We start from the raw sequence: 15230 nt of genomic DNA, 5'->3' as shown, positions 1-15230 counted from the left end.
AAACTGCTTTGGGCAGTAAGGCTTTTTAAAATTTTTTTTTAATTTTTTAATTTTTTTTAATAAGGAATCTCACTCTGTTACCTAGGCTTGAGTGCAATGGCATGGTCTCGGCTCACCACAACCTCCACCTCCTGGGTTCAAGCAATTCTCCTGCCTCAGCCTCCTGAGTAGCTGGGATTACAGGCATGCACCACCATGCCTGGCTAATTTTTTTGTTTGTTTGTTTGTTTTTGTGTTTTTTTGAGATGGAGTCTCACTCTGTCACCCAGGCTGGAGTGCAGTGGCACGAACTTAGCTCACTGCAAGCTCCGCCTCCTGGGTTCATGCCATTCTCTTGCCTTAGCCTCCCAAGTAGCTAGGACTACAGGCGCCTGCCACCACGCCTGGCTAATTTTTTATATCTTTAGTAGAGATGGGGTTTCACTGTGTTGGCCAGGATGGGCACGATCTCCTGACCTTGTGATCCACCTGCCTCAGTCTCCCAAAGTGCTGGGATTACAGGCATGAGCTGCCGTGCCTGGCCTAATTTTGTATTTTTAGTAGAGACAGGTTTCTCCATGTTGGTCGGACTGGTCTCAAACTCCCAACCTCCGGTGATCCGCCTGTCTCCGCCTCTCAAAGTGCTGGGATTACAGGCATGAGCCATTGTTTCCTTCTATCCATGAGTATGGGATGTGTTTTTCTTCTACCCATGAACATGGGATGTTGTTTGTGTCATCTCTGATTTTTTTGAGCAGTGTTTTATAATTCTTATGGTAAGATCTTTCACCTTTCTGGTTAGCTGTATTCCTAGTTATTTTATTCTTTTTCTGTGAGTCATTAATGGGATTACCTTCTTGATTTGGCTCTCAGCGTGGCTATTGTTACTGTATAGGAATGCTCCTGATTTTTGTATGTTAATTTTATATCTTAAAACTTTGCTGAAATTATCAGCTGAAGGAGCTTTTGGACTGAGACTATGGTGTTTTCTAGATATAAAATCATTACGTCTGCAAACAGGGATAGTTTTACTTCCTCTCTTTCTATTTGTATGTCCTTTATTTCTTTCTCTTGTCTGTTTGCTCTGGCTAGGACTCAACACTATGTTGAATAGGAGTGGTGAGAGAAGGCATCCTTGTCTTGTGCTGGTTCTCAAGGGAAATGCTTTCAGCTTTTGCCCATTCAGTATGTTGGTTGTGGGACAAAAACAGGTAATGGGGAAAATATTCCCTATTCAATAAGTGGTGCTGGGATAACTGGCTAGCAGAAGACTGAAGCTGGACCTTTTTTTCATACCATATACAAAAATCAACTCAAGATGGATTCAAGACTTAAATGTAGGAGATCTAGACCATCCTGGCTAACACAGTGAAACCCTGTCTCTACTAAAAATACAAAAAATTAGCCGAGTGTGGTGGTGTGCACCTGTAGTCCCAGCTACTTGGGAGGCTGGGGCAGGAGAACAGCATGAACCTGGGAGGCAGAGCTTGCAGTGAGCCAAGATTGTGCCACTGTACTCCAGCCTGGTTGACAGAGCGAGACTCTGTCAAAACAACAACAACAACAACAACAACAACAACAACAACACACCCACAAACTGTAAAAACCCTGGAAGACAACCTACTGATACCATCCTGGACATAGGAATGGACAAAGATTTCATGACAAAGACACTCAAAAGCAATTGCAAGGAAAAGCAAAAATTCACAAATGTGATCTGATTAAAATTAAGGGCCACATAGCAAAACAAGCTATCAACAGAGTAAACAGACAACCCACAGAATGGGAGAAAATATTTGCAAACTATGCATCTGACAAAGGTATAATATTTAACATCTATAAGGAACTTAAGCAAATTTATAAGAGAAGAACAAATAACCCCATAAAAGAGTGGGCAAAGTATGTGAACAGCTACTTTTCAAAAGAAAAACAAGCATATAAAAAAAGCTCAATAGCAATGATCATTAGAGAAATGCAAATCAAAACCACAACGAGATACTATCTCGCACCAGTCAGAATGGCTATTATTAAAAAGTCAAACAATAACAGATGCTGGAGAGGTTGTGGAGAAAAGGGAACACTGATACACTGTTGGTAGAAGTGTATATTAGTTCAGCCATTGTGGAAAGCAGTATGGTGATTCCTCAAAGAACTAAAAACAGAACTACCATTTGACCCAACAATCTCATTACTGAGTATATAACCAGAGGAATATAAATCATTATATTGTAAAGACACATATGTGTAAGTGAATGTTCATTGCAGAACTACTCACTATAGCAAAGACATGGAATAAGCCTAAATGCCTATCAAAGATAGATTGGATAAAGAAAATGTGGTACATATACATCATGGAATATTATGCAGCCATAAAACAGAATGAGAGCGTGTATTTTGTGGGACCATGGATGGAGCTGGAAGCTATTATCCTTAGCAAACTAACACAGGAACAGAAAACCAAATACCATATATTCTCACTCATAAGTGGGAGCTAAATGATGAGAACTCATGAATACAAAGAAGGGAACAACAGACACTGGGATCCACTTGAAGGGGGAGGATGGAAAATGTATCTATTGGGTACTAGGTTCAATACATGGGTGATGAAATAATTTGTACAACAAAGGCCCATGCCATGAGTTTACCTATATAACCAATCTTTACATGTACCCTCAAATCCAAAATAAAAGTTAAAAACGAATCACAGGGGAGGTGTTGGAGGCCGAAAGATTGAGGGTCATGATCAACTCAGTATACCACTGGAGGCTATATGAGTAAACAGCAAACTGTTCTCATAAATCCAGAATGTTGGCAAACTGACAAACTGCGTCTGCTGCTCAGAAGGAATGCTGAGTGCAGTCACATCCCAAGTGCAGTGTTTCTTGTGATTAGGCGCATCTGAAGTCTGTTAGTAATTATAGGAACCTGTGATCAATTGAGTAGCTGACCAATCATTACCTCCTCCTCCCTGCTTATTCTACCCAATAAATATAAAGGGCTGTGGAAGCTCAGGGGCTGCAGCTGCCCTTGCTTACTAGAGGCAGGGAGCTCTCTTTTTCTTCGCTCTTTCTTCCCTCTTTTCTTCCCTGGCTCCTCCTTTAAAATAGTTGCTTTTGTCTTAAGTTTTTATTTCTATGCTCTTCCCTTTGTTCAATCTCGTAATGACAGTCTCAAGTAATAACAGTAGTAACTGTCGTAGTGATGGTCTCAAGTAGTAACCATGGTGGTCTGCCAAAAGAGTGGCACCCAGACAGGGACGAACAGAGACCTGAAGAGACCTGAAGTAGGCCTGCAGGGACAAATAGAGATAAGTAGGGATAAATAGACATAAATAGAGATGAGATAGAAATAGAGACAAATAGAGATAGGTAGGGAAAGACAGAGACTTGAAGGAACTAACAGGGAACATAGAGACAGACAGGGACAGATAGTGATAAAGACTAGCAAAAACTAGAAGAGACTAGCAAAGACTAGCAGTAACTTGCAGGGACAGACAGGGAAAGATAGGGACAGATAAGGTCCTATGGGGACTTGAACTAGGAAGGTCTGCTGGAACAGAAAAAACTGAAACCAACCAGATGAATCAGAAACCCAGTTACAAGTCTGCTAGCAGCAGCATAAGGTCAGTGCCCTAGAGGTACAAAGAATGGGAATTTTTTGAATCAGGATAACATGGGGGAATACTTTGGTTATTTCTTTTCTCTTATTTGTTTTGAGTTTGGTACGTACTATCTTTTTGTCATTACTTAAGAGCTTGAGAGAATTTTTTTGCCCCACTTACAGCACCTATTGAAAGTGGTCAACAGGAGAGGCTGTACCATCTTTTGTGGCTACAGAAAGGCTAATTTTAGCTTTGGCTTTCATGGATTGTAAACCTACCGGCACCTGTGAGATGTGCCGAGGCCTTGGGAGGTTTTCTCACAGCTTGTCAAGATGTGGTAGCTGAGCTTCATCACTCTACGGTGTTGACTCAGGCAATGGCTAATTTGGTAGCTGACAGATCTAAAAGAAGCCAAGGGTTAAGCCCTAAAGAGGGAAAGTGTTATAAGTGTAGAAAAATTGGACGTTTCAAAAGAGAATGCTGTCAGACCTCTGGGCAGAAGGGATCTTATAACACAGTTCCCCTCTCAACAGAAAAAAATGCCAGGACTTTGCTCTCATTGCAATAAAAGAAATCATTGGGCTAATCAATGCCACTCAAAATTTCATCAAAACAGCACCCTCCTATTGGGAAACAAGAAGGTGGCCTGGACTTGGACACTTGAAACGATGAAGGCATTCCCCGTCCTGACCACAGCTCCATTTCAGGGGTGGGTTTCCAGAGGCTCATTGATTCGCTCGCCCCGGGAGCACCTGGAAGCGCAGGATTAGATCTCTCAGAGAACAGGTTACGTTAGTTGGAGACAAACCCACCAAGATTCACACTGGTATTTGGGGACCTTTGTCAACAGGACACTTGGGATTAATTTTGGGCAAAACCTGTCTTAACTTACAGGCCTAGGTGTTGATTCGGATTATGAAGGAGAAACTCAGGTAGTGGTAATGTCACAAGATATCTGGGTTTTGAACCAGGAGAATATATTGCACAACTGTTGCTTATTCCCTGTAAATTGCATCCTTCTCTACGTAAGGAGAAATGAGGTCAGGGATTTGGAAGTACAACTAGGAGAGAGGTTTTTGTATCACAACCCATAGCATCTAGTGGACCCACCTGTAGAGTGCAAATTGAAGGTTTAAGGATTGCTTTTTTGCTATACTGTTGTACAAGAAGGATAAGCCTTGATTTGCTTTCTCTGTGCCTTCCATTAATCAGAATATCCTGTTTCTCATTATCAGTGGAAAGTTTTACCCCATGGCAATTAACCAAAGAGGCAGAGGCTGAGTTGCAGCTTGTAGAGCAGATGCTTCGGGAGTGGCATGCCTTGCAGCTACAGCCATGAAGCCTTTTGCTTCTGTTTCGGTAGATTTACTAACATAGGGACAAGGGGTATGCTTGTGTTTTCACGGAAAATGAACAAACCGTGTGGGTGCCCTCGAGGTGTACTGACCATGGAACAGAAGACTGGAGGGACCCATGGATCCCAACCATGGGCCTGGTTTCCCCAGTGAGAACTGAGTGCCAAGATGGAACGAACCACCAACTAGCAATTGAAGGCTGCACATTTTGCAATTGCCTTTCTCAAATTAATTCAAAACAGAAAGGGAAATGTTGGAGGCTTGAAACATTGAGGGTCATGATCAACTCAGTATACCACTGGAGGCTATAGGAGTAAACAGCAGACTGTTCTCACAAATGCAGAGTGTTGGCAAACTGACAACTGCATCTACCACCCAACAGTTATGCCCCAAGTGCAGCATTTCTCGTGATTAGGCACATCTGAAGCCTGTTAGTAATTATATGAACCTGTGATCAATTGAGCAGCTGACCAATCATTACCTCCTCCTCCCTGCTCATTCTACCCAATAAATACAAAGAGCTGTGGAAGGAAGCTCAGGGGCTGCAGCTGCCCTTGCTTACTAGCAGCAGGGAGCCCTCTTCTTCCCCTGGCCCTTTCCTTTAAAATAGTTACTTTTGTCTTAAGTTTTCACTTTCTACCTTTGTCCCTTCCTTCAGTCTCAAGCAGTAACGGTAGTAACTGTCATAATGAATGGTCTTAAGTAGTAACAGTAACTGTTGTAATGATGGTCTCAAGCAGTAACGGTAGTAACTGTCATAATGAATGGTCTTTAGTAACAGTAACTGTTGTAATGATGGTCTCAAGCAGTAACGGTAGTAACTGTCATAATGAATGGTCTTTAGTAACAGTAACTGTTGTAGTGATGGTCTCAAGTAGTAACGGTAGTAACTGTCATAATGAATGGTCTTAAGTAGTAACAGTAACTGTTGTAGTGATGGTCTCAAGTAGTAACGGTAGTAACTGTCATAATGAATGGTCTTAAGTGTAACAGTAACTGTTGTAATGATGGTCTCAAGCAGTAACGGTAGTAACTGTCATAATGAATGGTCTTAAGTAGTAACAGTAACTGTTGTAGTGATGGTCTCAAGTAGTAACGGTAGTAACTGTCATAATGAATGGTCTTAAGTGTAACAGTAACTGTTGTAATGATGGTCTCAAGTAGTAACGGTAGTAACTGTCATAATGAATGGTCTTAAGTAGTAACAGTAACTGTTGTAGTGATGGTCTCAAGTAGTAACGGTAGTAACTGTCATAATGGTCTTAAGTGTAACAGTAACTGTTGTAGTGATGGTCTCAAGTAGTAACTGGTGGTCTGCCACAGGGAATTTTGACCAAAAGATTCTTTTCTAAGTCAGAAATCTTTCTTATAAAATAAGCCCTCTTAGTCGATTCTGATGCAGGATGTCATAGCCCTAATCTTGAGAAACGATGCTTTATAGAGATTTCTGCTAAGACCACAAGTCTAAGTTCAGTGTGCCCAAACCAAAAGTTAATATGCCACTTAAATAGAAAAAAGAATGAGTCAAAATCAGGTAAGAAGAGTCATCACTATTGCAAATAACTTGTTTGCTATGCCCAAGTTTGTACTTGTTGGGTAATGGGATGTGGTAAGTTGATCAATGTCATGATTTCAGTACAAGGCAAAAGAAGAAAGAAAAGTTATGTAAATTGTTGGTCCTCATTTTTTTTTCCCACACAAAATTGGAGATAATATATCTTCAGAATTGTTAAAAGATTATTGTATGAAAAATCACATACTACAATGCCTCTTCAACTTTTAGAAAGTGTCTGAATAGAATTAGTATTTAGTGGTTATTTTTTAGTCCCGATTTTAGGGTTTTAAATTGTTCTTTGTTATACTTTCAATCTTATTTCTTTTGATTTATATTACTATTTAATTCTTAATATTTTTTCTCTCTAGATTTTATTTGTAAATATATTACATGTGTCACTCAAAAGACTGTCTTTCACCAGAAAGGCTGGATTTATGTGTACGCTTGAGCCATTGCTGAGTTTTCTTCTATGGTAAAAAGCAGAGCACTTTTTCTTCTATGGTTTAAAAACAAAACAAAACAAAACAAAAAAAACAAAAAAACCAGTGCCTGAGTCAGCAGTCTAAAAAGACCTCAACATCAGTCTTATTGTCCTGGATTACCACATTCAAAGCCCAATCTTGGAGCATTTAGCTTATTTTCAAACAAAAATCTTGAAGGTGGCTAAATCAGTGGACCTATTTATTGCCCCTTCTGTGCAAGTAACTGATTATCTTCTCTGGCATCCTAAACACATGGTAATTGTTTTAGGATGATATTTTAATCTATTCTACCAGTACCACCTTATGTAACCATCTCTTCTGAATCATCTTGGGAAGATCATAGCCACACCCTTTCCACCTGAGATTCTCTCCATTGGCACAGTTAGTAGGGTATTTTCTAAATGGTAGAAATAAATCTCTCTACTCTCCCAGATGAGAAGGCATTCTCGAAAACCAAAGCTATCCGGCACTTCTTTAGTCAGTGACACTCTCACAGTCTTATACCTCACTTCCTCGCCCTAATCACTAATCAAACAAGAATCTTTCAGTTACCCAAGCCCCTTTCTAGGTCCTTTGTGCTGAGCCCAATTTTCTCTGATCTCAGGTGGGCATTTATGGCTAAGCCTTATATCTTCAGTCTGGCCTTCCTACGTTTTACAATCTCCCAATGACTGCCCTATAATGCATGGTATAATTCTGTTTCACCCTCACCACTCAGTTTCTCATCAGTATGGATTGTTTCCAGAAGGCTCTTATGTCAATCAGTCTAAGTTAGAATGACACTTGTTGAGGTCTGAGTTGATCAAGTCAATCTTTTCATCATTCCCAACAAACAAATTTCTTTGCCATGCAATGGACTCTGTTACATCAAATAAGTTAAGGACATCTCTGTGGCTCCCCCATGCCTAACCCAGGAATAATGAATTGATGCATCCATGCTTGTGTCGTGCTGTTTGATACTAGCATAGCCCATGGTGTATTGAGGATAATTGGTTATGTGTCTCCTTATCGTTTGAGGACAGTAAATGTGCCTGATTCATCCTTTCAATCCTCATGGCTTAGCACAGTCATAGGGTTATATTAATTTTCAGCTGATGTTTAACAATTGATTCATTCTCTAAAGATTTTTTTTTCTTTTTATTTATTTGACAGTGTCTGGCTCTGTTGCCCAGGCTGGACTGCAGTGGCATGATCTCAGCTGACTGCAACCTCCACTTCCTGGGTTCATGTCATTCTCCTGCTTCAGCCTCCCAAGTAGCTGGGACCACAGGCACCCACCACCACAGCCAGCTAAGTTTTTGTATTTTTAGTAGAGCCGGGGTTTCACCAAGTTAGCCAGGATGGTCTCGATCTCCTGACCTCATGATCCACCCTCCTTGGCCTCCCAAAGTGCTGGGATTACAGGCATGAGCCACCGTGCCCACATGTGTAATGATTCTTTATATAACTTAATCTATACAAAAACCCCCATGACACATTCACCTGTGAAACAAACCTGCACATGCCTGCACACCCCTGAACTTAAAAGTTAAAGAAAAACTCACACTGATTTCATTCACTTTCCTTTAATGAATACTTGTTACAGTAAAAGAGGTATAAAGTCCTGTTCCCAAGTCCAAACCACTTTTTAACTTAAATCTTGAGTTTTTCTGAATTACTCAATTTGAAGTAATTCTCTTTATACCTGAAAAATGGTTTTATTGAAACATTTGAGATTAAAAAATATACATTGCAAGAAGCATATGACAAACATTCTGAGAGTACAAAATTAGTTGTAAAAAATAACATAATTTACCAGTAAACCCACTCATATAGAAATGTGCAAAGCCTTTTTGATGTAAAAAGTTTTGTTGTACACCAAGCACCTATTTTTATAACTTAGCTTCCCATGGAGAGATAACTGCTTGCATACATTTTATGTATCCATAACATACATACAAGGCTCGGTCTTTTCAATGGGATAACAGTTCACAACTCTTCGATTTGAATTGTAATGAATCTGGTGACAAGCATTTTTCTCTGATGGATTCCAAAGTCAGCCAGAACTTTTAAGTTGAAAAAGCATGTAAGGTGTTATATTTTCTTCATATTCCTTTACCACAGGAGGCTAACTCCACAATTTCTCTCATTTCTCATTCCGAAAAAAAATATAAAATTTGTGTTCAGAATTATTTGATGTTTGGTTCTTTGTGCTGATGCTTCAGTTCCTGAAGTCAGCTTGGCTCTCACAATTTTCTAAGGACAGGTTGATTTAGGGTTGTATAAACATTTTTGTCTGGTTTTTGGATTTTCACTGAGAACGACCTTCCCTTGATCGTCTTCTAGATCCTAATTAGAAAGAAAGGAGAATGTATAGACTGTAAATGTAAGGAAATTTTAAAATTTAAGAATATATTATTCTCTGTACATCAGAAGTAATTATTTTTTATTGTAATAAACTTTAAATTGTTAATATCAACTTATGGTGAAGCAAATGTTTTGATCAAAAGTATATAAAAATAATTTGAAATTTAATAATTTTAATTCTTTAGAAAATTTGTGTGAATTTGGATATTTACATAGATTTACTGATAGATTCTTTAGTTAAAATCTGCGCAGTTGATCTTTTACTTTCAAAGGTCTATACATTGGATTGGCTTAAAGTAAGATGTTCCTATAGTGCATTGATAAGCCTTGCGTCTTCTTTTGACTACTAGTATGTAATTAACCCAGAAATTCCAAACTTGTAATTCCAAGCTTGCAATTTACTCTAGGTTCCACAAGGGAAATTCTTGCTCTCAGTGTATTGGAATGTAAGGTAACTTAAGTGGAGGAATTAGAAAATGCACATAGTGTAATTATGAAATAAATTGTAATGCATATGTGATATATAATCTACACATTTAAATGAACATTTTGTAAATAGCTGTATTAATGGTTTTTTGCATATATATATTTCTTTATGTCTCAAACTGTAGCATCGTCTCACATAATAACATTTTTGAAGATTCAGGTCCATCCACCTGCATTCTACATTTGTTTATCTGTTATTCAAAAATGTCTTTTTGACTTACTCATACACAAAATTACATGTATACTTGTACATATAAAAAATTACATATATATGTGTGTATATATGGAGATTATACACTTGAGTCTATCTCAAGGGTTAATATGCAGTCTACATTAGTATGTTGGCCTTTCCCTTAATATTTGTTGTTAAAGTCTACTGATAGTATAGAACATGAGATTTATTTTCTGATTGTTATCAAACTATTTTTCATCGAAACTGGCTAACTTTTCCCTCTGATCAATGGCAAGTTTCAATAAAATACTTTAAAAGACTTTTCTATTGGTTGATTTCTCTTCATATAACAGAAGAGGCCATATACACACATTCCTATAGCCAATACACTTACCTTGAATTTTTTTGTTGGCTTGTAACTTCCTCACAGGTGTGTCTAAAATTAAATTGTTGTAGTTAGAAATACTTTGCAATTATGGCTAAAATCAGACAGGAGACCACGGTTAAGCAGAACAGGGTAAAGTCTAAGTATCACTTAAACATGAAGATTATTTTTAGTAGTAAATTTTATGATCCTCAGTTTCACATTTTCTGACAAAGGACAAGTAGACAGGGTTTTCCATATATCATAATGAATGTTTCTTAGTTGCAAAACACATTGTTTTATTATGGATTTTGGAGCCCCACATAATGTGCCATTTTTGCAGAGTAAATGACTTACATGATTTTTTCAACTTTTTTGTAAAAAACATTGCCTTATGAAGGGTTATTAAATGTCATATAAAGTTCAACACAAGTATCTTCCCAGAGTTAGCCACCTATTTTTTGCAGTCATACCTATTTGTAATGTATGCCTTTGTAAAATTATTCAAATCAACTGGTGATTCCTTTATTGTACATGAGGACAACAAAGTAGCATTGACCTAATGATTCTAGAAATATTATAATAAGCAATTCAGGAAGAATATGCCATTACCCTTTTCCACCCCCCAACCTGATTCAGTGTCAATCCTATGAAATCCTTTTTGAAAAATCACTAATAAAAGCTTTTAGATTTAAGAACTGCAAGTGTTTCAAAACTGCTGTTTTGTGTTGTTATAGTTGTAACATATTTCTCAATTCTCCTGTTTTCCTTTTAGTTTTTTGACAAGACGACCTGGGAGGCCTAAATTCACATTTTCACTTAGTTTTTGGGCATTTGGGATCAAAGAGTGAATATGGTTTCTACAGTTACTTCATTTTTCTACTTATCTTTTTAAATTTTTTCTCCAAATTTTGACTACTTTTATATATATCATCTATACTCAGCATGAAGTCCAATTTTTTCTATTATATGTTTTCAATTCTCTGATATAAAAAGTAAGCAATGAAACAATCACCATGAATAGTTTTGGCTATATGATACCAAGCAAATTTTTTAAAAAGAAATAACATTAAAAAAACTTACATATTCTGTTCCTGTCTACTTAGCACATTTTCCCATGTCTTTTCCCCCAGAATATAAGGCATATAATCATTTATAAAACCACATTAATACTAGAGGAAAATATAGAACTATAGAAAAATCTCACTATGTTGGGTAATGGGGAGAAGTCTGTAAAACAGCCAAGTCTGAATTATGAAATATTCTCAGATATAAATAGATGTAAATATAAGTATTTCTTCAGGTTTATTTGGTAACAAAATAATGGCTTCTAAAAAATTGTCAAGAAGAGACAGATCCAACCTTTAACTGGTACACAGTCACACTGCTTATAGTGAACTTATTAAATTCCAAATAGCAATTAATTGTATAACTTAAAACTGCATCATAGAAGTATTTATCAATTTCTTTTCAAAACAAGCAAGTGTGCTCACTCAGATTTCCTTTCATAATGTTGACACCATCCAATTAATGAGGTTTTGCTATGATAATATTCCAGAATAAAAAACATTCAATGTGTCAAACACTTTGAAAGAACAGCTTGATTAATGTGTAGAAAACAGGTTTACTCCTAGCAGCTCTCTGCTACGTCAATATGAATGAGAGTTACATTAGATCATATTTAGATCAGCAAAACATGGGAAGATAAACCAATTACCTGAATAGCTTGGCACAAAGAACCACCCTACATCATATTTTCTAAAGCATGCAAAGTGCCCAGCTCAATTATTTGGACATTTTATTTGCGTGTTTTTTGTATGTTTCCATGGCTATGACTATGAAAATTTAAAGTTGAGTGTGAAACATTACTTAATTGACCATGTTAATGTCAATTGATGATTCTGACAGTAACATTTGATGACAGCTTACTTTGTGCTGAACATTGTTCTAAGAGCTTGTCATACATTAACTCATTTAGACTGTAGGTATGACAATCCTCACTTTCAGACAAAACAAGCAAGAAAAGAGTCAACTAATTTGGGATTGAGTTGGGGCTCAGATTGAATGCAGACCTACAACCCAATCTACTATTCTCTATAGAGGTTGCAAATCTTAACCTCTTATATTGGCAGATTTGCAAAAATCTTCAAAAATGACTTTTTGTTGTTGTTCCTTTCAACATAGTCTGTTACTCTCCTTGAATTGCTTGAGTCATTTCAGAATGCATAGTTCTAAGGTAAGCACAAAAATTTTATGCATTTAATGAGAAATTTTTTGTTAAGGTCTCGGGAATGTATCAGTGACAAATCACAACATCAGTATTCAAAGAACCACTTAGCCATGTTAATAGTCATGACTTAAATGATTTGATAATTTGAGTGTATTTCTCAAAGTACAAAATGTACTACATGTACCACAATGTATACAATAGGAACTGTTTAGATAGAAAATTGAGTTTTAGGTAGAACTTATTGAGATGATGCATATCTGAACCATGCTCTTCAATTGGTGAGACCTTGAAAAAAAGGTCTTACATAATGTAATCTTTACTAGCTTCTTTTATCAATGCCTTTTAGGATCTAGACAAGGGGACACTTGTGACTCAGTAATGACCTGATGGTTTTAGATAGCTAGAAAAAAAGAAAACAAGCAGGTCCAATTAATGCTGGTGCAAGTAACTCTACTGCATATAGTGTCTTTCCTACAAAAAGAAAAACCTTGGAGAAATGGTTTGATAAAAACTTTTCATGTTTTTTTTTTTTTCACAATGCTACAATAGTTGATGTGGCATTGTGAAAACTGATGCCTTACAGATATGTAGAGAGATCATACACTGGGTACTAAAGGAATAAACTTCTGGGATGAACAGAGACAAGAGCTAAGAAAGGAGTTCATTAACTAAAAATTGAATGTCATATACTTGACTTATAGCAGTTATATCTTTTCTTGGCTGAAGCAGTTCTTTAGTATTTAGCTGGATTTTTCATAGTGACCTCAATAACAGGGGTTTATCAAAGGGGAAGAAAATATACTTACCTGAAATTAAAGCCTAGATGAATTAAAGCAATATAAACTGATGCGGCTACTAATTTATTGATTCCCTAAAAAGCACTACCATTCTACAAAGCTGCTTACTGTGGCAAGGACTAAAAGAAAAAAAAGAATTCAATTTAATCTTCATAATGTGTTTGTCTCTTCCCTCAAATCCTTAGATTTTTTTTCCTAGCAGACAGTTGAGCATTTGTGGGTAGAGGTGAATTCATTGTTAGATCCTACAGGAATCTTTGGTTCCATTATGGCTCTGTTGTGCTACGTACCCTTGGAATTCTGGGAGGAAACTTGTATTTTTCAGACATATGTTTCTATTGAGGGAAAATTCAATCGCTGGTTGAATTAAAAATTTTTTAAACTGTCAAGTTTCTAAATACTATTTAAGAGATTTTATGTTTATTAAACTACAGAATATAGAAACAATAATTGCTAAAAATATAGAAAGTCCCAAGATAATTTACATTTTCTTGGACATAGTGATACAGTTTCAAAAATTTTATAAACTGAAAAGTCATCTGGACTGTTTTGGATAAACATCAAACTTCAATTATGTTTCTCAATTAATAGTATATTTCAAAGTGCCTCTTTGGTTTTTCTAAATAATTTAAATACATGTTTCACAAAAATAATTTTTCAGCTTAATACTTTCCTTGTTAAAAAATGAAGTAGAAATTTACTTATTCAAATGCCAATGATACAAATTATGTATCTATATAAACACTTAAAGCATCTTTGAATAATTACTATGTAGGGTTCATCTAAGATTTTGAATTCTTTTCTTTGTTCTTAAGGTCCATTAATGCCATAGACAGACAACATTCCATAAGATTAAGATTAATTTTATATGCAAAATAATTTGTATCTGCAGGTATAGATTATCACTCAAACTGTTAGAGGAAAAAGATACTCATTCCCAAGAATGTAGTTTTGGAAAAGAATGTTACTAAATGCACTGTTTTTGGCTATATCTATGCATACAATTTAAAGACATGCCTTGATTGCTCTTATGGGGGCAGTGAATATAATTTTTTAAATGTAAAACGTATATCAAATTTGGGCTTGTTTAACAACTAGCAATTTAACAATTATTTCCCTTTCACCTACTTAAAAGGTCCTTAAAATTATCTGAATCAAAGCAAAAAAATATTCATTGCTCCCCAAGCTTTATCCCATAGAACTTTTTAAAGACTGTTTAAACTAATAATCATTTCTTTGCAACTATTAACTACCATTGAACCAATCCATCTATTAAGACAACAGCAGATGTTGTCTCTTTTTTTTTTTTTTTTAACCTAATTAAAAGAAAAAATCTGCTTGCTCAGTCTTTAAAAAGTTGAACTCAGTCACTACAACCTGTTAAGGGGGTTAGTAGTTGTCCTTTTACTAACCTCCCTGAAGCAGTCTTTTAATTTCTTCATCTTCAAGTAAATGACCATCACCACCTTCAATGAATTTGGTGACCTTGGTGACCTCTGAGAGGATACATGTTTATAGTAGAAATTGGTTTATATAACAAAATAAAGACAGCAGACTTTATGTCATAAATAATGGCATCTGCCCAATAATGAATTCCAGTCCAACACTTGGTTCTTTCACAGCTTTTAGTGCTGTTTTCTGACATACCAATATTCTTATAAAGTTGAACAAAATACTGTATAAAAAAACAAATATGACTGCCATTTATGCTTAATTCCTTATTGTGCTTTTTTTCTTGTTGGTTTGGAAATGAGCAATAGAATGAGATAGAGTGGAAAACATGTAGAACGCCTCACAGATTATTTTAGACTTGTGTATGGATAGCTTAGGTAAAGTCACATTCTTGTTTTTCTAGAAATGCTG

The 15230-nt window shown here is 36.4% G+C and overlaps 1 protein-coding gene across 7 annotated transcripts in view; it reads right to left on the bottom strand.

Annotated features, from left to right (window-relative positions):
- Positions 1-8521: 8521 nt before the first annotated feature.
- Positions 8522-15230, bottom strand: part of POSTN (periostin) — a 36042-nt gene continuing 29333 nt past the window's right edge. For 2 of the 7 annotated variants that reach the window (XM_010383065.2, XM_010383069.2), the window contains 3 exons: positions 14780-14863; positions 10371-10412; positions 8522-9300 (listed from right to left, as the gene is read on the bottom strand). In XM_010383065.2, the coding sequence (XP_010381367.1) occupies positions 9263-9300; positions 10371-10412; positions 14780-14863 (164 nt within the window). In that variant the 3' untranslated portion in view covers positions 8522-9262. The remainder of the gene's footprint in view (positions 9301-10370; positions 10413-14779; positions 14864-15230) is intronic. The other 5 variants (XM_010383066.2, XM_010383071.2, XM_010383067.2 and 2 more) reach the window with 3 other exon arrangements.

This window comes from Rhinopithecus roxellana, chromosome 18 (assembly GCF_007565055.1).
Source record: "Rhinopithecus roxellana isolate Shanxi Qingling chromosome 18, ASM756505v1, whole genome shotgun sequence".
Taxonomy (NCBI): Eukaryota; Metazoa; Chordata; class Mammalia; order Primates; family Cercopithecidae; genus Rhinopithecus; species Rhinopithecus roxellana.
Note: the sequence above shows the minus strand (reverse complement) of the source record. Positions and strands in the feature narration are given on the sequence as shown.